Here is a 24619-nt window from a genome sequence, read left to right as displayed (position 1 = left end):
AAAATAACAAATCTAGCACCTTTTTTAAAACCAGGTGTTAGAGATGTAATGTCTGCAAGACACTGAAACAGTGTTTCTCTTTCAGAGAGGAATGTTAGGAAGAAAGAAAAAGATGTGCTGGCCTTGTGGTCTCAGAACCAAAATTACTTTTAGAAATCTTAAAATTGTAGACAGCAGAGCTGTAAACTGAACTGGAAATGGGAGAGTAGAAGGGGAGTGCCTCCAGCTCACGGCTCATACACAACATGCTGGAGGATTTTCACAGTTCCTTTGAAAGAGTCCTCTCTAGGTAAGAGCCTGGAGAAGAAGAGACATTTAAGTGTCTAAGAGAAGTACCTTCAGAGAGTAACTTGATATGTTCTGTAGCCCACATATAGAATGTAAACAGGTGGGTGGAGAAGGTCAAAGAATGCATAGGACCAGTCTTGATGTGAAGAAAGGCAATGATGCCCCCAGGACCGAGTGAGTTTTTGATCACAGCCTCTTCACATGAAGCTTGGGGGATTTTTTTTGTAAGCATGGCCTAAAGGCTATTGTCTCAGGTGTGAACTGAAGGAATTCTTCCAGACTTGAGTGTGTTCAATGGAATACCAGACTTGGAACTATCATGTTTATCTTCCAGATTTACTTCTATAATAGCATCAGGAAGAAAAGTTAGATTTATATTTATAATTCAAATAGGTTTATTCGGAATAAGTCATAAAATATCTTAAGTGTAATGTATGCAAGATTTTTTTATACAAGATGAGATTTGGGCTCTACTCTGATAGCCCTTCTCAAGTTAGGCAGTGTAACAGTCCCTCTCGTTTTATTGCCACTGATCGGTGACTCCGGTATCTTTTTATACAGATGGTGACTTTAAATGGAAATATGATTGATAAATAAAAGATACTTTGGTTCCATAGAAGACATCAGAGTCTTAATGTCCTCCAACTTAAGTGTCAAAAGTCTACATAACTCCCTGGTATTTTGCCACCTTCTGTCTCATTCTATGAAGTCATTTTTTAAAAGCTCTTAGAACTTTACCATGTATATGTGTGTGTGTGTGTGTATATATATATATATAGATGTATATAATAGTAGTAATATTATAAATATGGAGGGCAGAGGACTAGAGGAGGCAGTAAGAGGAGGAGCGAGAGAGAGAAGAGAAGGAGAGGGAGAGGGAGACATCTTCCTTCTCTGATTGACTTCCCAAATAGCCACAACAGCCAGGCTGAAGCCAAGAACTCCATCCAGATCTCCCACATGAGTACCAGTTTCAAATGTATTCGTTGAAATTGATTACTTTTCTTTCTGTGGTATATTTTGTTATTATTTACCAGTCTATTTGTGTATTCTCTATTTTCCCCACAAGATATATGCTTCCTTCAAGTAAATGTGTTTTGTTCACCAAACTCTCCAGCACCTGGAAGAGGACCTGGCAGATGAGGGGATTCAATAAATATGAGTTGAATAAATGAACAAATTAGCATATTCTCCATCTCTCTAAATGTACCTGAATAAAATTTTTCAGCTTTATTGTCATGGAAGCTTGTGGGGTAACATTTCTTTATAATGTTTTGCTCATTTCCTTACATAGTAATAGAGGTGTTAGTGTATGTCTGTAAGTATTTATATAGAACATATTTTTAAATTAGTCCCAGTATCATTTTGGGCAATGAGGATACAGATATTTTAGAAGTCAGATAACAAGAAAGACATCACTAGCTGGAAATCAAAGAAGGTAATTACTTAGAGATTTTAATTTTCACAACATCTTTTCATTGTGAAGCTTGCTTCCTTCTTTGGCAGGTTTTTCATTCACGCAGGCTGTCAAGTGGCATTCAGATTATATTTTGCCTACATATTTGTTGTACAGTATAATGAGTTCAAATTAATGTTCCAGGCAGCATCTCAGACTGACATTTGAAGTTTTTCATCAGAGATTGGATGGTTTAACAGAATTCTTAGTATGACTGTTTGCTATGAGGGCTGTACCATTTCATGTAATTTGAAAGGGATATGTTTTTTGTACTTAATTTGCTAATATATTATATATCAAGAAATTAAAACACCACTGTGTAACCTTCGAGTGTTAGAGAGCTGACTTCTCTTGCATTATTGATTTGCCTGTTTTCTCTCCTGTTTAACGTTAGCCATATAGCATTATTACTGTGTTCTCAAACATGCATGTTATACTGTGTTAAAGATATCTGTGTAAAGCGAAATCTTTTTCTTTGTAAGATCTTGCCCTTTCTGTTGGCAGATGCATTTTCATGACCATTCCTACTTAAGACACAAGTTGCAATTAGTGTAGAGAAATATATATGTTGTGTGTCAGATCACAAAAAAAGGAGAAATCCTGTACTTAAAGAACTGTTTTTCATAGCATATAATGTATTACTGTTTTGTGAATTATTTAAAAAATCATATATGTACAATTTTGCGTTCCCATTATTGTCTTGGTCTTCCATATTTATTCATTTATGTAATATGTACTGTTTGTCAGTAAAACCACTGTGTACTGTAAATGGCAAAAATGTTTGTATACTCTTTTCACTTTACTCTCCATCCCAGATAGTACTATAGTATCTTCCAAAACTGTTCAATGACCTGAAAACATATAAATAAGTATAAAACAGCTCATGTCAGTACAACCCTACTAAACCAAAAATATATAACCAAAAAAAAAAAAAAAAAAAAAAGCCTTTCCCAAACTTTCGTGGCCCATATCTTGCCTGGAGTCCAGTAACTAGCATTTTTATTGACACTTAGATATGACTGCCCATTAAATTCTATCTAAATGCTATGAACCCGTAGACATATAAATAACATTTATATTTTTTCAGGTAGCTTACTCTGTTTTCAGAAATGATGTCTTGACTTTCAGATGATTGCCAGGCGCCAGGATGAGTGCTTTGGCTTAATTAAGATGGTGTCTAACTAGGACAGCTCACACCAGGGGCCGGCCCGCGGGGCCCGGGTTGGCCGGCCGCAGAGACAGCAGCAGCCTGGGGAGTGGCCTGTACCTGGGCGCCTCTGGGAACGGCCTGAGTGAGCGGGGTCTGACGGTGCGCCCTGCGGTCGGTCCCCGCAGGTGGCAAGCACAGTGAGCGACGTCCGGCCCTCGCTGCTCCCCTGCGACACGCCGAGCGCAGCCCTGGAGGAGGCGCTGTCCCGCCCAGACATCTCCTGCAGCAGCCGGCTGCCGAGCGCGCCACTGCCCACCGCGGACAAGGGCCCCGAGGAGGAGCCGCCAGAGGAGTTCGTGCCCAAGGAGCGCAGATTGCAGCCCAAGGTGCGGCCGCGGTGGGGACAGAGGGCTGGGGGCGGCCGGGCAGGGCTCCTGGGTGGCTGGGGCCCAGCAACGCTGCATCCGCTCCTTGGCGGCTGATGTGTCCACTTCATGGTGCCCTCGCCAGCAGTGCTGGTAATGCATGCCTGTCCACGTTGCAGCCTCATTGACTTGTTGGATTTAGAGTCTTGACTGGGTCTGAAATACTTTCGCATCCACATAGGGGAGCTTGAAAGCACTTTTATCACAATTTCCGCTATTGTAACATTGGAAAGCTTGTAAGAAATCAGTTTTTAATGGTTCATCTTCTTGTTTGGAAAAAAAAAATTCCCATCGATGAAAGCTAACAGGGTTTTTGAGGTCATGATTAAAATATCTTGGGTAGGAATCATGTATAATCATGTAAAACCAAAAAAGGGGGGGGAAAAAGTTGTAGTTCCAGAAGCAGTTCTCTTGTCTTAGGGGAATCTTGGGAAGTGGTAGCATTGCCTCCCCAGCTCAAGTGAAGTGGGTGCGTTGAGTAGTGTCCAGCCCTAGAGGCACCAGACAGCACTGTGAGCTGATATTCGCATAACGTGCAATACATATTCCTGCCCAGTGCATTCAGTTTTATTTTAGATTCACCTAGTATGTAGGCAATGTGTTGTTTTTTTTCTTTTGACTCCTAAAATTCCATTCAGTCACTCTTACCTCTGTAATTTTCCCTCAGGGAGTATAATAGAGCCTTTATAGTTTTCTTTGTCACAACATGGAAAATGCTGGGGGGCATTTGGCTGAGAACCGTAAATATCAACATCTTGCTACAAGACCCCGTCACCTTTCCTACTGCAGAACCTCCTGGAGGGGTGAATGCTTGTACGTGGAAGAAACGCCGGCAGAGGAACCTGAAACATCCCTAGATTAGCTGAATTTTTATCTACTGATCCCCATTACAGAGTTCTCTGGAATACTTCGTTCCAGTTCAGGGACTAAGAGAGGTTCATCGTGAATCTCTGAGATCTGAGAGACCTGTGAGAGTTAAACATAACTCTTGAGTCACTGCAGCCACAAACAAAGAGTCTGGTCTGGGTAACTTTGTGCCACAGGTGCTCTGTCTCTTTGGTCCTCTGAGCCCATCAATGGCTTAGAATTTTTCCACTCAGCTCAACAGTTTATTCTCAGTGGTGATAGTTGGGATGACCGTTTCATAAGCATCTTTTAAAAAGTCTTCTATGTTGCTAGGAATGTGCTTTAGTAGTAACAAAGTCTTTCCTCATGATTTTTTTTGTCTTCTATTTATATTCTAAAATAAATAGATAAAATAAATAATATTTAATTTGCCCCAATGCATATATATTCATCGAAATTTCTAGTACTAATAAAGATCTCCAGTGTTTGTTAGTGTTTTTTTTAAAGATTTATTTATTTATTTGAAAGGCAGTTTTACAGAGAGAGAGAGAGAGAGAGAGAGAGAGAGAGAGGTCTTCCATCCACTGGTTCACTCCCCAAATGGCTGCAACAGCCGTAGCTGAGCCCATTCAATGCTAAGAGCCAGGAGCTTCTTCCTGGTTTCTTATGTGGATGTAGGGACCCAAACACCTGGGCCATCTTCTACTGCTTCTCCAGGCCATAGCAGAGAGCTGGATCAGAAGTGGAGCAGCTGGGACTCGAACTGGCGCCCATATGCAATGCCAGCACTGCAGGCAGCAGTTTTACCCATTACGCCACAGCACCGCCTCTGTTAGTAGGTTTTATAAACGTTTAAATCACCAACACATACCCAATCCTAGCCTTGCTGACAGTGCTGTCTTTTGACAGAAGTACACAATGTCAGTAAGTTAGAATATTTTTTCCTATAAAATCCTTGCTGAAAAGTTGGATGAATTTAAACATTTCTCAGTTTTGCTACATCCCTTTTAGTTTTGCCACATTACATGACAGATCACAGTGCAATGATGAATTTAAATAATATAATCATTTTTTTCTGTCAATGTACAAATAGGAAAATTGCATTATCTTCTGTGTTATACAGAGACAAAAACGGTGCTTAGGGAGAATTCCACATGATCTCATGAATGCGGACTGAAGAAAGGGGCATGTGATTTAAAAGGAGCTTACAGATCATGTTCCTCTGGTAGGATGACATGATACTTTCTGAAAGTTGCTTTGGTGCCAAGTCATTATATCAGTGAGAGTAAGATCAGCTGAGGGTCACCTTTGAGTGGTCCCCATAGACGGAATAACGAAGAATAAATAAGTGTTCAGGAGCATATTCTTGTGTGATATGGAAGATGGTGCATACTGCAAGAATGCTTGGACACGTATTAAGAAGGAATTTGGAGTAAGAGATACCACATTATGTAAACCTCTTTAAGTTGAAGCGAAATGGAGAAATTCAAACAAGTAAAGGCCCATGAACTCAAGTTTCTGCCTCCCCTCCTCTTAAAACAAAAACAGCATCTATACTAAGACACTAACAATATAAAATTCAGAAACAAATGTAATTATTAAGGGCTGATTTGAATGTAGTCACACTTTGATTTAAAGATAGCATTGATAGGACTTTTGACATGGCAACCTTTGTTTGTTCAGTAGATGGCCCAACAAGCAAGTACAGGCCCATGGAAACCAGCCATGCCAACAACGTAACAAAGCCTCTTTTATGGGTTTGATTAAACAGTGCCCTTTCTCTCCTTTAAATTCATCTGACTCTTGATAGCTAATAGTACTTGAGAGGCTGAAGTTTGGATTCATAGGAAATGTGGGTGTTACTATACCCCAGTGAAACATCAAGAATTAAAAAAAAAAGAATGTTCTCCCAAAATTGGTTTCTCTTTGGTGTATTAAGGCAGAAGGAAGTCTGAGAGCAGACTGCCTCCTTAATCACTAGATATTAAGACTTTCCTAGAATCTAAAGGAATTTTAATGTGTTTTTTAATCAGAATATTCCTTTTCTTATCTGTGATCTTCATGCAGCTGCATAAAAAAAGTTCATATGTCCTGCAAGCCACATATATTCAGTGCCAGGTTCAATTAAGATTTTTCTTGGAAAACAGCTAAAGCATTTCAGGCCTAACCTAAAGTCTTAAAAACTCTACCATGTGCTCATTTTAAAGATCACTTTTTACAAGAGCCAAAATGTTTTTATAAGAGGCTTGTGTATTCTCTGAGTCCTTTTGGACAATCACAAGAAACTCTACCATAACTTTTTTTTCTTTCTTTCTTGATCTTGGGTTCTAATGTTTACTGATGGGCATGCTTCCAAGATAATTACAAACAGGGAGAAAAGTCCATTTAATTTTTTTTTACTCCTGTAAATGAAAGTCATCCTTAACAATTGGTCTTTATTGTTAAATAATGGAGATTCCTTCCTTCATTCTTGCGCTCATCTGTTTTTCCAACAATATTGAATTGAGTAGAGATAGATACATGCTGGTTGCCATCTTAAGAGCTAGGAAGATGAGCATGGAGCCCTCCCAAAATTTGATCTCTCCATGAGGTTATTACAGTTGACAAAAGGAGAGGACAATGTGGTAGGTGTTTGAGGATACCTCCTATCTGCACTCTGTGAGAAAGGGTCTTATTTGTAAAAAATGTGTTTAACGTGTGTGTGTGTGTGTGTGTGTGTGAAGGAGAATGCTAAATGTAGAAATAACATTTTAGGCCAGTGCCATGGCTCACTAGGCTAATCCTTCGCCTTGCGGCGCTGGCACACCTGGTTCTAGTCCCGGTCGGGGCGCCGGATTCTGTCCCGATTGCCCCTCTTCCAGGCCAGCTCTCTGCTGTGGCCTGGGAGTGCAGTGGAGGATGGCCCAAGTACTTGGGCCCTACACCCCATGGGAGTCCAGGATAAGTACCTGGCTCCTGCTATCGGATCAGCATGGTGCGCCGGCCGCCGCGCGGCGGCCATTGGAGGGTGAACCAATGACAAAAGGAAGACCTTTCTCTCTGTCTCTCTCTCTCACTGTCCACTCTGCCTGTCAAAAAATAAAAATAAAAAAAAAAAGAAATAACATTTTAGTAATGCATAATTCTTTGGGAAGTCCAGGGGACTCTTGAGTAGTAGATTCAGTATATCAGGAAATAATATCAGAGGGTATTTATTTCCTGTGGGATTTGTTCGTTTCCCAACAGATTTTTTCCAACAGCTTTCTTTGCTCATTTTCATTATTAGAGAATATCATCTTGAATTGTATACCACTTCTGTTGGCCACAGCACCAACCACCAACTGGCACTTGCTTTCTTGTCTCTAGGTTCAGATTTCCAAGAAACTGAATTTAATCCCCTTGGGTAAGATCAATATCCCTCATCTAATTACTCATGTTAGCAGCCATTCCATGGTCCAGGGCCCACACAGTAGCCATTGTAGAGTAGAAACAATTCTAGGAATAGCTATAGAGGAGTGTGCACAGAATACTGTGGAGGACAAAGACTGTCCATTTGCCTTGTCTTACTGGGTCAAAGAAGGCACCCATGAAGAAAATGGCATTTCTAGGCTGCAACCTGAGTGATACATTGTTGTTAGCCAAGTATAGGGATGGGAGAACACACTAACATAAGCAGAGGAAACAGCAAAACAAAGGCTTAGTTCAGAATGGTTGGAGGATGGAAGTTTGAAGGCTAATTTCTAGACATCAGTCTGGAAATGATATGAAGAAATGGTCAAGAATTTGATAGGAGGAGCCTGATAGCACAGTATGGAGAGCTGGGGATTCTTCCAGACCACACTGAGGGAAAGGTTAATTTGATGTTAGAGGACTGCAGCAAGGAGTGATGCATTTGAAGAATGAACTAAAGGCATCAGAGTGAGGTGGGATTATGTTGTATTGAGTCAGAAAAGAAAGATAAGAGTTTTTAACATTGGTGGTCCTGACCAGAGAAGTAGTGACTGTGGCGAGGATGAGGACCAATTGACAGGATTTGGAGATTCTTTGCATATGTGGGAGAGAGTAATAACCAAAGGGGAAAATCAAGTCTATGGCTGAGAGAGTCTGTGATGAATAATTGTCTCATTTACTGAGATAAGAGGAGATGGAGGATGTTGGTAAGGAATGAAGGTGTTGTTAACTGGATATCCCTTGGAGAGAAATGAAAGAACTTCACCACATTCATCATAGAAAAGTACAATTAAGGAGTAGCTTTATTCTGATGCAAAATTTGTTGAAATCCATGCATAGTTTTTTTCGTAATACACAATTCCATAAAGTGTTAAAGATTATTAATAAAAATATGAAAAAAGATAATTAGAAATGCTACTTGTTGAGCATAAATTGTTCTCATTAAAAGCAGGAGAAAAAGGTTGTATCATTCTTCTAGACATCTTATTTTGGCCTAAATGTGATAAGATATCCTGAAACACAGAATATCTGCTAGGATTTTCATTCACTCTTTCCTTCTACTTCTTAGTAATACCTAGTGGAGCCAGGATTATATCTGAATTTTGAGCTCTGCTGTCTCTCCAAGTTCAGCTATATTTGGCACTTGTTCAGTTCTTAGTACAATGTTTCATGTCAACATTTGGAACGAAACAGGAGACCTTTGTGTTCATATTTGTTCTCATTAATGATGCCACATATGACACACATCAAATAGTAATGAAAAGAATCTCTGTCTTTTGACAGTGCCTCAGAAAGGGACCTTGATTTATCTCGTGCTTAGTTAGAACTGATTATTAAAATAGCAGATCCCTGGATGCTTGTGACAGTGGTGAATACTGTTGCTAAAGAGTCCTGAAAAACTACAAAGTTCTATCAGAATCATAGGTTCAAATCCATAATTGCAAGCCTCCTATAATGGACATACAAGGGTGTTGCTTGTAGCATCATGATGTGGGAATGGAGCCAGCTCTTTTGTATATCATGAAATCACTAACTTGATAGGGCAAGTCATGGGCACAGGGATAAATGAACAGAGTGGGGAAAATATAGGATGCTTTAAAATCTGCAAAAATCAGAACATCTCCATCTAGTCAATAAGATTAGTAGGTAGCACATTTTCTGATTTCGCTCCACATCCATCCACACATTTGTATTAACCTTCAGCCACATGGAAGTTCCATCAATTTCTTATGCAACCCATGTTCTCTTCCTCTAATATCTGTGGCAAATATTACCTTTGCTGGTTGGAATGTCCTATACTACATACCTTCTCCTCAGCTTAAAATGCTGACGTGGTTTGAATTGAATTCAGTTAATTTTCATCTGCTTTCACAAATCTTTTGCTTATTTGATAGAATAATGCCTACTCTCCTCTTGATTCTGAATTTTAAGGAGATGTGAACACTGTGTGTGTGTGTGTGTGTATACAGACATATATGGTTGGTCAGCAGTTTATTTTGTTTCCTTGTGGATTTTGTATTTTCGTTTGCTAGAACTGATGATCTTTGGAAAATCTGAGACTGTTCTTCTCCCTCTGTTTTGATCAGTGTTATTTATATTGACAGTGATGAGTTAGCCTCTGGCGTGTTCTCATGTTCTTACTCCCCTTATTCCAAACATGTTGGGAAAGCTGCTTCTAATTTTATTATTACATTGCAGTCTGAAGTACTTAGGTGAAGTCTAAGAACTCATGGGGAGGTAGAGAGATGAAAGAAATTGTAACAGAAGAACAAAGATTAATGTGGCTACAGCAACAGAAAACCCCAGTTTTACAAGCTCAGCCTTTTGGATCTAAGACTTACTGTGGGAACATAATGTAATGTGGCCTTCATAGTGCTGTGTTAACATTTTTGTTTTAGATGACAGTATGATATTATTTCAGATAAAATATCCTGTTCACATTTATTTGTGTCTTTCAATGAGGGTCGCCAGTTAGACAAGACTGACTTACTGATGTGCAAAATATATTCTTTTCATGCTTGAGAATTCTTACTTGCATCCAGGACTGTCTTATGAAGGCAGAGGGTCAAAGGCTTCCAAGGAAATAAGTCAGCTATTGAGGTTAAAAGAAATGTTTTGTGGCCCTAATCATGCTTTGAAAGAATATCTCAGGACCCCATTTCTTTCTCAATTTGAAATAATACCAGAATAATATATCTAATGAAAAATACATGTGTTAGTGAATTTGGCCTTCAACTAATGCCACAAATATGTGATAAATGTCTTTTTTTTTTTTTTTTTTTTTTTTTTTTTTTTTGGACAGGCAGAGTGGATAGTGAGAGACTGAGACAGAGAGAAAGGTCTTCCTTTTTGCCGTTGGTTCACCCTCCAATGGCCGCTGCGACCAGCGCACCGCGCTGATCCGAAGGCAGGAGCCAGGTGCTTCTCCTGGTCTCCCATGGGGTGCAGGGCCCAAGCACTTGGGCCGTCCTCCACTGCCTTCCCGGGCCACAGCAGAGAGCTGGCCTGGAAGAGGGGCAACCGGGACAGAATCCGGCGCTCCGACCGGGACTAGAACCCGGTGTGCCGGCGCCGCAATTGGGAGGATTAGCTTATTGAGCCACGGCACCGGCCCCGATAAATGTCTTTTGTAAATTATAAGTTTGGTCTCCATCTGATGAGACTGTGAGTTGATTTTCTATGCTTATAGACATTATACATGGGAGTCTTAAAGTTTCCTGTTATAAAAATATGAATAATAGAAAATAATGCTAAACTTTGACTTTTAGGCCCCCCAAAATTTTGGTTTTGGAATTTGATGTGGAATACATTGTAAATTGTTTCTTTAATTCATTGAATATCTGCCATGCTCTGAGAATTGTGCACGGTGCAAAGGTGCCAGTTTTACACTATCACTAACAATCTTGTTTTAGAATAAGAAGTAAATGGTTAAAAAAAACTCTCTTTTTTTTTTGTTTCCTCTTAACTCAATGTGTGGAATTATCTGAAATGGATCCAGGATATAGAGAGGAAACATGCATTGTATTTGTAAAAATTCAGAATTAGGATGAAAAGGAAGGGCAGGTCAGATGGTGTGCTCAGAATATCATATTCTCATAGGTTTCCTTATGCTTGTGTTTTATCAGATTCTGCATTTGCCACTTGTGTAGCTGTCTAGCTCAGAAATGCAACAATTTGGCCAGGTGTTCATTATCTCTTTTATATCTACACTTGATTAGATTGACTTCAAGAAGTTAATCCTTTTTCTTGGCTATTTGATGTATCTTCAATTCTTCTTCTCCATTTTGCTTTACTGCTAAGGAGTGGTTGGTATTGAATTCTGATACATGGGCTTTACAGTCACAGAGATTTGTGTCCAGTATCAGCCTCAGTATTTAAGGAACTAGGTTAAACAGGACAATGGCTTAAATTTTTTTTTTTTTTTTGACAGGCAGAGTGGACAGTGAGAGAGAGAGACAGAGAGAAAGGTCTTCCTTTTGTCATTTGTTCATCCTCCAATGGCTGCCGCGGCCGGTGCACCATGCTGATCCGATGGCAGGAGCCAGGTACTTCTCCTGGTCTCCCATGGGGTGCAGGGCCCAAGGACTTGGGCCATCCTCCACTGCACTCCCAGGCCACAGCAGAGAGCTGGCCTGGAAGAGGGGCAACTGGGACAGAATCCGGCGCCCCAACCGGGAGTAGAACCCGGTGTGCTGGCTCCGCAAAGTGGAGGATTAGCCTATTGAGCCACGGCGCCGGCAACAATGGCTTAAATTTTTAAAAGCTTTTGTTATCCCATCAATAGATAATATAGATAATTTATGATAATAAAAATGAATACATTAGTATTAGATAAGATAAAGTACATAGTTCTTGAGACCTACTAAGTTTTCTGCTACAATTTACTCCCTTTTCTGACACTGTATTTTTGTGGTAATCATACCAGAAATACAATGGAAGATTTATGAATAATTTTCAATATTTTAATTTATTTAATTGTTAATATTTCATATTGGAGGAAAGAGAAAATAATGTTCTAAGTATGCTTCTAATTGGGACATGTTCATGGGTTTACGTCTTTAGTAACTCAATCTTGAGTCTAAATGTTTGGGAGAGAAAACAGTTACTTCACATATTTGATGTGCCTGTAAGGTATAGAGTACCCTGTGCACAGCCAGCACTTTCCTGAAGGACTTTCTGCTGAAAGGAAGAGTAGATAGTACATTTGACTTCTGCTTTGGAGTAACATCGTATGGGTGAAATGCTGTAATACTTTTTAGAAGAGGAACATGACATTCGCAGTATGATATAGGTAGAGAGGAGAGGAGAGGATGGATAAAGCTTGCTTTCATGGGTAAGGCACTATTTTAACTAACCTGAAACAGTGATAGGGTAATTTTCAATTATAGTGAAGAGGTGATAGAGGAGGATGTTCCTGAGAATTGAATTTATGTGACCAAGGTAACAATCGGAAAGAATTATGACATTTTATGCAGTACTTTCATTTTCATGAATACTCTAGCTTAACCAACAGCAAGGACAAGAGGAAAGAAGCCGTGTGATAGGAAATGTGGAAGGTAGTTTGTAGCTCTCTTGTAGGGGGTCTTCAATGTCAGGTGGGACTTTGTATGTAACTTTGTCTGTAATGGGGAACTTTTGGAAGCTCCTAATTAGAATTGCAGTTTAGAACCTTCCCGGATTATATGGGGGAAAATTAGGATAGAGAGGGACTTGAAAGTAGAGAGATCAGTTAGGTTGTTGCCGTAGGGCAGAAGGTAATGAGTATCTTAACTGAGGCGATAGCAATGGGGTTGGAAAGAGGAGGAGACGTTTGAGAGTTGCACAGGGTTGGACTCTGCAGCACTGGGCTACTAATTGGATGTTGGAGGTGAGGTTGAGGGAAGAATCAAAGATGCCTAGGTGACTGGGTGGTACTATTCACAGAATCAGGACATCAAGAGGAAGCTTTTGGTTTTTCAGAACAAAAGTGGTGAATTTGGTCTTAGAAATACTGAGTTACAGGTGCACATGGGAAGCAGGCTGTGAAACTATGAAAAGAGAAAAGTTGTTGCTGGTGATTTAGGCTGGGAGTTTTCCACATAGCGTTGATACAACCATTGGAGAGAGAGATTGCCAGTGCAGAGAGTGGGCAAGAGAAGATCCTGAGGGTGTCCTTATATGTAAAGAAGACAGCAGTAAACGACACTGAAGGCAGTCACACCATGGTTGATACAATTGGCACATGGAAGTGGACCTTACATCTTGTCTTATGCTTTTCTCTTCTGGCAGACTTTGCTAATGCTAAGCCCCAAACTGCTCATGCATATGTAAGAGGATGATGCCAGAGCATGAGCTAAATGGATGAGCGAATGAGAGTGGTTTTGATTCTCATGGATAAATTACTGACTCACTGACCTTTCTCAAATGCCATATATGTAAGTAGAGCAAATAATAGAGGATTAGGTGTGGGAGTAGTGTATATGGCGTAAAATTGAGGAGATATGACAAAGTTTAGTGATTTTCTTCCATTTTGGATTTGTAATACTCTGTTCCTTCTTGGTGTTGGTCAGCTTAATTTAAGTTGTCGGGCTAAGGGAATGTAGGAGGAAACACATATTAAACAGAACAGGAAGTTTGAGTTTTCATTTAAGAATTATGTAACACTGTTTAAGTAGAGAAGTGCTGTAACAGCTTTGTACAGACTTGGAAATCAGCTACATTATATGATATATAAGGTAATAAGTTGTAACTGTATGAATCAGAATATATTTTTATGTAACCTATAACACGAAAGTGAAGACCTTAAAAATATCAGTTTAAAACTCAGAATTAGATAATAGCCAAAATATTTATCATAAATTATTCATTTATAGAAATCAGATTTGAAATGCAAAAACATTAGTATCATTTGCAACACATATTCTTAGACACATTATATTTATATTTACCTTTATTTCTGTGTTAAAAGTCAACACATTAATACTTTTTTAATCCATAGGAATCCAAAAATAATTAATTTCAATCATCTAATATTTATAAATAAATGGTTTTATTTATATTAAGTACCTTAATTAGATATAATGGGAAGATACTCTAACAGAATCATTTGAGGAGTTTATGTGAATACTCATTTTCTTGGTCTGTTTCTATATTTTATTTTCATTCTACAGAATTGGTAACATTTTAGAAGAAACATCTATGTGGTAAACTTTCTTTTGCATTTCTCCCATCTTTAATTGACAGATAGATGGATGGCAGATGCATGGATGAGGGGGCTTCAAAAAATTCACTGAGAACATATTTATACAAACGTTTCGAAGTTTCCTTGTAGGAACACATACATAGGCCTGCATAGAGCTATTATATATCTGAAATTTAAATGAGGAAGAATTGGTTAAGTAAACCGTGGATGGAACTCTACTCTAGATTAAACATAGACTAAGTGTTGGGGTGGAGAGGCCCAAGTTGACACTTGGGACACCCGCATCCCATATTGGAGTGCATGGTTCTAGTACTGACTCCTGTGCATCCAATCCAGTTTCCTAACAGCGTGCATCCTGGGGAGCAGCACGTCATGGACCAAATATTTGTATCGCTGCGCTTCTTGTGGCAGACTTGTACTGAGTTCTGCGTCCCTGGCTTCAGCCTGCCTCACTTCTAGCTCTTGTGGGCATCTGGGGAGTGAACCAGCAGATGGAAGACCTCCCTCTCTGTCTCTGTATCTCTTTCTCTACCTTTCCAGTGAATGATAATCAATCAATTGAACATAAGTTTTGTTTCAATCTGTATTGTAGATCTAAGAATTCTGTATGTGAAATTTTTGTGATATTTTGATGTAAATTAAAAGAATGCTATTGTTAAATTAATTGAACAATTCAAGGCTAGCGGCTTTTTATTTTTGTTTTCCATGTAACAAAATGCATTCACTCTGTCTCCCTCCTCCCCAATAAGACTGTGGTGCTGACCTTGAGTTATAGGGCTATCAGACAAGGAGGTGATAAGATGTTCTGGTAAGAGCTTTGGGAACCAATCCTAACTTAAAATGCTCTCATTGTCCAAGCCTTCCTACTTTAACAGCTTCATTTTTTACAAGTCTTTATGCCTCTGCCATTGTATTCTCTTATCACCATGCTCTGCCCTCCCTTTTTGCTTACTTAAGTCCCAGTCATCTTTTAGTTCTTGGCCCTTTGGCTTAGGAAGCAGTATAATTTGGTGATGAAGAGATTATTTCTTGGTTCAGAATGCATGATGTTCAATTATGATTCACGTGCCAGATGTGTGACATCATAATACTTCCTTTCTCTTATTTTTTCAAATAGAAATAATAATAATAACTCATAAGAAGCTGTATTGAATTAGTTCATTCACATCAGTGATTTAGAACATCCTATAATAAACAGCAAGCAATGCATGTTAGTAATTCTATTCTTCTTCTGTATTCTGTTTGGTACTATTTCATATTCCCTGATGTCATTTCCTCTGGGAAGCTTTTCTGGATTCCTGGAGGCTGGGATGTGACAACACTGCTGTACCCAATCTTCTCTGTTTTCCTCCTCGGACTTTATTTAAAAACAGAAGCTACACCTTTCCTATTTATATTCCAAGCACCCAGAACTGAACATGTCGATATTACTCACATTTGTTGAATGAGTAAATAAATAGATAGGTGTCTGTGTCGGAATTTGTTCATGATGTAATAGCAGCACGCCCTACCTGAAAAGCTATAACAGAGGTTGTGGGATTGGCAAGTTTCTAGTTCAAGATGTCACAATCTGGGGTAGGCACTGTGGTATAGCGGGTTAAGACTGCGACCTGCAATGCCGGCATCCACGTGGACACCTCTTCGAGTCCCAGCTTCTCCACTTCTGTTCTAGCTCCCTGCTCATGGCCTAGGAGAAGCAGTGGAGGATGGCTCATATGTTTAGGCCCCTACCACTCATGTAGAAGACCCAAAGGAGACTCCTATCTCTTGGGACCTGGATTCAGCCTGGCCCAGCCCTGGTTGATGCTAACTGGGGAGTGAATGCATAGATGGAAGATTCTCGCTCTCTCTCTTTTTGTCTCCCTCTCTCTCTGTATCTCTGACTTTGAAATAAATAAATCTTTTAAAAAAGAAAGGTGCCATAATTCTACAATTCTGTAATCACATAGTTTATTGATTCTCCTGTAGAAAGCCATGATAAAACTTGGGAGTCGATTTACCTGTTTATGATAGACTTCAAGGGGTGGAAAGGGCCACAGTTTTTCAATTCTGTATTTTGCAATTTTACAATAACCTGATTTACTTTTTGCCTCATAGCCTGTGTTTGTTTACGATGGGACAATGCCGAGAGGTAATACAGTCTTACTCTGATGGAGAGATTCAGGGGCTCATACACCTGCCATAGCCGTGAGTCAGTGACTTGTCTGTTGAGCGATTGGAGTTTCTATCTGTGTTTTTCATGCAGAGAATAACATTATGGTCAGAAAGAGAGCACAATTTGTGATTAAGGGAGGCAGATTTAGACTTAATGAATGGCTGTCAACTGAGAGGTGCTATGATCTGGGCTTTATGAGTATTTAGGTGTATAGTCATTCCATCCTTTTCTAAATAATACTCTTGTTTCATTCTTGCTGTTAATGTTCAGCAGACATATATTCCATTTATTCTGCATTATAGCTATAGGTTACTAACTTATTCCCTAGTATTGACACAGCTTATGAATTCTGCCAGAAGTCTTTGAAGCTACTGGCCTCTGCAGTATGTTTATTTATTTATTTATTTGTTTTTTTTGGACAGGCAGAGTTAGACACTGAGAGAGAGAGTCAGAGAGAAAGGTCTTCCTTCCGTTGGTTCACCCCCCAAATGGCTGCTACAGCCGGCGCGCTGCGCCGATCTGAAGCCAGGAACCTGGTGCTTTCTCCTGGTCTCCCATGCGGGTGCAGGGCCCAAGCACTTGGGCCATCCTCCACTGCCTTCCCTGGCCACAGCAGAAGAGGAGCAAACGGGACAGAAGCAACACTCCAACTGGGACTAGAACCCAGGGTGCTGGTGCCACAGGCAGAGGATTAGCCTAGTGAGCCGTGGCGCCACCCAATATGTTTATTTGATGTGTAAGTTTTGTCTGTCATTCCTGTTTCCTTCCAGATTGATTTTTCTTGATTGAAACAGCAAGCGCACATTGTGTGTATCATAGTTAGAGCGACCATATGTCTCAGCTTACACCTGCTATCCTGCAGTCACCCTTAACAGTTTCCTCTTGCACTCTCAAAAGGGACTTAGGTAATAACTTACGTTGTCACCTTAGTTATAACTCATCATCTGTCACTTAGAAAACTCTGGAAATTTGGAGATGTTATATCACTTCTTTAACATTGATGGATTGGTTAGATTATTTGTAAAGTCCAGTCAAATCAAACATTTTTGATATTTAAAGAAAACAAAAAGTTTTTTTGTCTATTCATAATACTCCCATCATAAAGACAGATGTGGGTTTTTTTTTTATTTATTATTAAAAATGTGTCTTGGGGATGGGGCTTTGGCATAGTGGGTAAAGCTGTCGCCTGCGATGCTGCCATCCATATATTGGTGTACATTCATGTCCTGGGTGCTCTACTTCTGATCCAGCTCCCTGCTAATGGCCTGGAAAAAGCAGTGGAAGATGGCTCAAGTGCTTGGGCCCCTGCCCCCTCCCCCCCTCTTGAAAGACCCAAGGGAAGAAGCTCCTGGATCCTGGCTTCAGCCTGGCTCAACACTGGCTGTTGGTGGCCATCTGGGGAGTAGACTGGTGGATGGAAGATCTCTCTGTCTCTACCTCTCTCTCTGTAATGCTGACATTCAAATAAATAAATACATCTTTTTAAAAAATAGATCTAAATGCAAGTTCAGGATAAATGTGTGAATTAACAACTTCATAATTTGCAAATATTATAGTTTTAATTTATACTTGTGGCAAAATATTTGAAATACTATGACCATAAACTTTAAAAGTTGAATAATGCAAAGCATTTCTATTAATTTCCTTAAAATGGAGTATATTAAATAAAAGAGTTTGAAATCATTATATATGGTTTTAAAACATATGTGTGTCTTTAAATTCAACCTATGCTTATAATTGTTATCTGTACATTGAATTAAATAGTTGGCAAGGAATACTACTATTCTGAGGAAATTAATGATTTTAGTTTGAGTATGATATAGTTCCAGGTGTCCATGAGCCAATTCTGTAGGAACTGTGAAAATAATGGAATTTAATTAAACAAAATCTGTACTCACAGAATTGGGTATTATCTACAGAGAGGTAATTGCATGAATGTGTGAAGTATGCCAAGAAGGTCAGTTTAGGTATAGAAAGTTAGATGTCAGTTGTTTCCTACGTCCTTCAAGATTCTCCACTTAAAACTCACTGTAGAATAAGGGTTTGCTCCCTTTCAAAAATGAACAAACAAAACTTCACAGAATGTGTGGATACTTCATCTGTTTCAACTTTGTTCAAATCAGCTTTTATCAGGCTTGGGAGTTTGTGTTTGATGACCGGAGACCATGGGTAGATAACTTTGCCATTTGCGAAGCTTGCTTTTGTTGTCATTCCAGTTCCGAAGTGATGGGGGTGGCGCGTGATTTCATGTTCAGATCTCCTTTCGTCCTGGTTAGGCAATCCTAGGCAGCTGACAGTACGGCACTGCTAGCGTCCTGTGCTGTTGCGTGGGCTTCTAAAGTATCCACAGATTTGACAGGTGATGAAATGTCTAGGACTTGGTGAAAACTTGTGAATTTTTGTAGGTGTGTGGAGAGGCAAGAAAGAAGGAAATTCGTGTCTGTGGTTGGCAGTTAATGGGAGTTCATATAAATGTGGATAGCGACACTTGGCACTTAAATTTACTATGATATTGCACTCTCAAGTGGTAGAGATCATGTATGTGTGTGGAAGGACTTGTGCTTCATTTCTTCTTTTTTTTTTAAATTTTTTATTTGAGAGGCAGAGTTACAGAGAAACAGAGGGAGGGTCAGAGAGAGATCTTCCATGTATTGGTTCACTCCCAGAATGGCTGCAATAGCTGGCACCAGGCCAAAACCAGGAGCCAGGAGCTTATTCTAGTTTTCCTATGTGGGTGCAGGAGCCCAAGGACTTGGGCCATCCTCCCCTTATCTCCCAGGTGTGTTAGCAGGGAGCTGGATTAGATGTAGGGTAGCTGAGACTCAAACCAGTGTCCATATGGGATGTTGGCATTGCAGGCAGCAACTTTACCCACTACACCACAGTGCTAGCCCTGACCTTAATATTATCCATAGCTTATGATATTAACTCAAATATTTCCTTAATCATAGTAGCCAAGTATTGGGATCTATAAACCACTGCCTATGAAAACATAAAGTTGCTGACAAAATATTTGCATGAGAGAAGTAGATGGGGGTTCATCATAGCAGTTGACGCCCATGTCATGGTGGTGTAGGATGCCACTTTGGAAGTCTTCTATCAGGGTTTCTGTGTGTGGGTCCTGTCTCTGTTCTCAGTTCCAGCTCTCTGCTAATGCAAATCTTAGGCAGCAGTGATGATTCAAGAAGTTGGAATCCCGTCACCTACATGGGAGGTCTGGATTGAGTTCCTGTTTCCCACCTTCAGCATGGCATGTTCCCTTGCCTTTTGGGAACACTTAGGGAGTGAAATAGCAGAAGGGAGACCGCCTTCTCTCTTTTTCTCCTTCGCTATGCCCCTCTATTTCCCCTCTCCGTGCCTCTCAAAAAATAAATAAAATAAATTGGCATGATTATATTGACATATCACCTAAAGCCTCTTTTTTTTAAAAGGATTTATTTATTTTGAAAGTCAGAGTTAAAAAGAGAGAGGGAGAGACAGAAAGAGAAAGAGAGAGAGAGATCATCCATCCACAAGTTCACTCCTGGCTGAAGCCAGGAGCCAGGAGCTTCATCTGTGTCTCCCACATGGTGGTGGGAGTCCAAACACATGGACCATCTTCTGATGCTTCTCACTGACTGTTAGCAGGGAGCTGGATGGGGAATGGAGCAGTCAGACAGGAATCATCATTCGCATTCATATGGGATGCTGAAATCACAGGTGGTGGTTTCACCCACTATGCCGCAATGCTGGCCCTTATGTCCTCTTAAGCAAATAAAAAAAAAAGTGACCAGATGTTTGTATGCATGGTCCTTTACAGACGTGAATCATGGTGAAATAATGAGGTGCTCTGCTCCTGTTTCCATCCTCCACGAGGCAGGTTTTTCTCCTAGGCTCACTGGCATTATGCTACCAGGCTACAGTTCCAAACTCAGTTGTTTGCTTCTGGGCTTTGAGGAAGCTGCTCCCGAATTCCCTGTGGGTGGGAGGGAGGAGGGGGTGAGGGTGGTGTCTTGCATCATCTGGGCAGCCACAGGGGGTTATTCAGGAACTTTAGTGGCTTACTGTGCTGAGAGCCATAGACAACCTCCTGGGTGAAAAGACAGTGAATCAAAGCATTGCATTTCCTTCACCCAGCAACCATGTTACTGTGAACCCACTGTGTGTAGCCAAATGAGCCTGTCTGCATCCATGAGAGAATCTGGTGATTTTCAACCCTACTTGAGAAGGAATTACAAACCAAAAGATAAGAAAGGAAGCAGAGAGAGCAGCTGTCCTGAGGGGAACAGGGTGCTTGTGGTAGCAATTCCACCTGTGATGCACTCTCTCTGTTTCTGAAACTGCCCCTCACCCATCCTCACATCTGCAAGGAATCCTTGAGCAAGCAAGCAGGACGTTCTTTCTATCATCTGGTGTGCTTTTGCTGGTCTGTGGAAACATCCTCTTCACCTCCCACAACCCAGTTTTAGTATGTAAGATAGTGCCTGCGTTTCCAGTGAAGGTGGTAGGTTGTGCCGCATGCATATAACATAAGGAAAGGATTATTGTGGCTCTCTGAGTAAATTCCTGATTTGATTTTATTCAGTCGGCTTTATACTAATAAAGAGTTAGCAGGCTAAAGCAAAATATTTGGCTGAGTTGATGATCTCTTCCCTAAGGGGTAATCTTGGAATCCGAAGGCATACCTCAATTTATAGGAAGGTCACACTTGATACTGTGTGAGGAAGGGAGGCAGCCAGCTATGCATGACTACATCTAGACAGGAAAAGTCTCATATTTATAGCCAACGTAGCTCTCTGCTTTATCTTCAAAGTTAGAGCAAAAGCTTGTATAACTTGGAGTGGGGGAAAAAAAACTTTATCAGCAAGATCATTAATAACTTGGGACTCAGCTTTTCCAGTTACAATTAGCTGCTCAACAGCTGTGACCTTCAAGAGCCACTCATTATTGCTGGTCCTGATTGTTCATTCCCACTGTAGAGCTCTTTTCAGAAATAGTTTCTCTGACATCATTGACCCCGGGGGTCAGAGTGAGAAATGAGTCTTCAAGCACTCATTTGTAAGTCTTGGTTCTGCAGGATTCTCATGTGTGTGTGTGTGTGTGTGTGTGTGCGCACACGCGTGAGTGTGCGCATGTGTGCCTGCCTGTGTGTCTGAGGAATTCAGCTGATGGTTAATGCCTCATTGTAAATCCAGCTGTTTGGTCAGACCAAATTAGGATGATGCCTGTTAGATGAAGGGGCACTCCTGGGAGTAGCAAGGAGATTTAGTGGCCGCACATACAGAGGAAAACTGATGGAAATACGGGCTGTGTTTTATTTAGATGTTTATAAAAAAAAAAAAAAAAGATCTCCATGCACATGCTTGCCAAATTCTGTCATGCACCGTGTAGCATCTCAACGGATCAGCAGGGATTTTAAACCTGCTGTGTATTTGGCATACACTGCAGTGCAAAGAGAAAGTGGGGATTAGGGGAGCTGTAGTGAAGTATGAAATGAAAGCTCTGTTGGAAGAGGAGGACTGGATTATATTCAACTTCTTTGCCTCAGTTCCTTTAGATGCTAAGAACACAGAACTCTTAGGAGAAAGGGATTTGCTTTCTCGGGACAAGGTATAGTACATAATCTCTACATTCTAAAAGGAGAATTAATTAGGGAAAAGCCATCTGTGCTAAAACAAAAGAATAAACGAGTCAACAGGAAAGGTGGTAGGGTTTGTTAGGCTGAGGACTTTTCTGACCATTTCAGACCAGAATTCTATCTTGTGCCCTTTGGAGAGCCCTCTAAGTAAAATATTGTATACTGACGATGGTGACCATGTACCACTAGCACTTTGATTCCAAGACTTCAGACATGTAAGGTCACTGTGACATGGCAAATGTGGGCAGGGGAGAGGGCTGGCTTCTGACTCTGTCTCTCCAAACTGTGCCTCTGGTCTGTGTACCTTAGGTTCTGATTGGTGAACACAGTAGGACTGGGCTAGACTTAGATGAAATGGGAAACTCCTGGGAAACTCCTTGATTGTAGTCTCAGTGGCAGCATTTGTAGTCCTCTGTCACCTACCTTATAACTGCATTCACTGGTTTCATTGTTGCTGGCTGCTGTGACTGGAAGATGCAACCATTGAATAAAATGTAGATCTCATCCTTTGTTCTTGGACATTTGCTTCTCCACCATGACACTCTTGTTTTCCATGTGTGATGTCAAATGCTTGGGTTGTTTTCCAATGTTTGAAACATCCGATATTAATGATTAATGAATTATGTAGTATTTCTAAATCATAGTTTTGTATTCAGAGTCTTATGAGACTCCCCGGTAAATTACTGTGAAGTACACACTATTGCAAATATTCTTAGCAGAAAGAAGAATCAAGTTAATAACAGTGTCAGCAATAGCAGTAGCTTCATTTTTCGTGTATGCTTCTGAAACAGAGACATGTGGACAAATCTGCTTGTTCACTCCTCAAATGGCTCACAGTAGCCAGGACAGGGCCAAAGCTGGGACAGGAGCCAGGAACTCAGTCCCGGTCTCTGGCACAGGGAAAGAACACAGTCACTTGGGCCCTCACTGCTGTCTCCCAGGGTCTGCATTGGTGGAAAGCAGGAATCAGGAGCTGGAGTTGGGAATTAAACCTAGGATATCTCAACTGCTGGGCCAAAAGTGCATTCCACTTACTGCATATTTATTGATTTATTTCATCGTCATGACCAATTTCTGATATCAGCACCCTTATTATTCCTTTTACAAGTGAAGAAATGGATGTGTAAGTATGAATTAGATGACTAGTCAAAAGTCATACCTAAGCAAGGGTTTCAATTTGTATAGTCTGTCCCCTGTGTCAAATCTTTACCACTGCACCACATTTTAAAACACTAATACTGCGTTAAATAATACGGAAGTGGGCATTTGGCTAACAGTTAAGTCACTGCTTTGGATGTCCACATCCTGTGTCAGAGCTCCTGAATTGAGTCCTAGAGGCTATTCTGTTTCCCAGCCAGCTTCCCGCTAATGCACACTTGGCAGCTAACAGGTGATAACTCGAGTGCTTTGGTTCCTGCCACCCAAATCCACATGGAGTTCTGGGCTCTTGGCTTTGGTCTGGCACACCCCTGGCTGTTGTGGGCATCTGGGGAGAGAATCAATGCATGGAAGATCTCTATAGTCTTTCCCTCTGTCTTTCAAATAATAAATGAAAAAAAGGAAAAAAAATTAAAGTGAATTTACTTCAAGGGACCTAAAATCTCCGTATTTTTTAGATATATTGGAATTATTAAGCATGTTCCTAAAACTGGGTCAAACTTGCCAGAATTTTGAGGGAGATTTGAGGATATATCCCTATTCTCAAGTTAAGTTCATTGTGTTTGAAGATTAATACAAACTTAATGCTCAGACCGTAAGGAACACTTTGAAAGATGAAATCTGTGCATATTGCGGGTTTACTGATTACTACAATTTGGAACAGAAAGGGACTGTAAAAGAAGTGAAAAATAACACAACATTCATGTCACTGTACTTTCGTTACAGGCTACATTCGGAGCAGGAAACATTCCCCAAAAGAAAAATCATTAGTTCTATACATTTAGTCACAATGTGGTTATGGCCAGCAGCTCTGAGCTTGACCGTAACGCCCCAGAGGCTGGGTCAGCAGAAAGTGCCAGGACGTTGTTATCAGAGGCAGAGCGAGAGGGGCTCTGCGAAGTTCATAGGCGCTGCTGGCAGCTGGGAGAGTTCTAGGAAATGAAAAGTGCAGGGCAGGATGGGTAGGAGGAGTTCGTGGCCCCAGCAGCACAAGAAGTCCTGAAGCAGCTTGATTGCCCAGTGTGGGCTGTCGTCATTTGTTTCCCTCCTGGTGAGAGTTCATCCTGAGGGAGGCTGGCCTGCAGGTGAGAGTAACTGCAGACAGCTGGCGTTACAGGGGCAGAGGTGGAGCAGCTGCTGCTTTCTGGTAGTCCTTGTTTTCTAGCAGATGGGCACGTTTCATGTCGTTGACTCTTACCCAGGCGTTGCAATGGTCCTTCCTACCCTCCCGTGCCCACAAGGCTGTCATTTTTATATCCTTGAAGGCTCCTGTGTCTGAGGGTGTGCAAACAGAGAAAGGACTGGCAAAGAAAGAAGTATTGAGATGCTTCAGTGGGGCTGTTTTGTTTCCATCTCAAAGCTGAACTGCAAGGCGTTGTGACAGGAGGGTCAGAAGAAATAATCGCCAGCTCT

The 24619-nt window shown here is 40.7% G+C and overlaps 1 protein-coding gene across 19 annotated transcripts in view; it reads left to right on the top strand.

Moving 5' to 3' along the window:
- The window catches only part of ADGRL3 (adhesion G protein-coupled receptor L3), an 870273-nt gene that overhangs the window by 313832 nt on the left and 531822 nt on the right, over positions 1-24619 (top strand). For 18 of the 19 annotated variants that reach the window (XM_051819792.2, XM_051819789.2, XM_051819782.2 and 15 more), the window contains one exon: positions 3080-3280. The exons of the other annotated variant lie outside the window; for it this stretch is intronic. In XM_051819792.2, coding sequence (XP_051675752.2) covers positions 3080-3280 — 201 coding nt within the window. The remainder of the gene's footprint in view (positions 1-3079; positions 3281-24619) is intronic. 19 annotated transcript variants of the gene reach the window in all.

This window comes from Oryctolagus cuniculus, chromosome 8 (genome assembly GCF_964237555.1).
Source record: "Oryctolagus cuniculus chromosome 8, mOryCun1.1, whole genome shotgun sequence".
In the NCBI taxonomy this organism is placed as follows: domain Eukaryota; kingdom Metazoa; phylum Chordata; class Mammalia; order Lagomorpha; family Leporidae; genus Oryctolagus; species Oryctolagus cuniculus.
The sequence above is the reverse complement of the archived record's forward strand: the minus strand, read 5'-3'. Positions and strand labels throughout refer to the sequence as shown.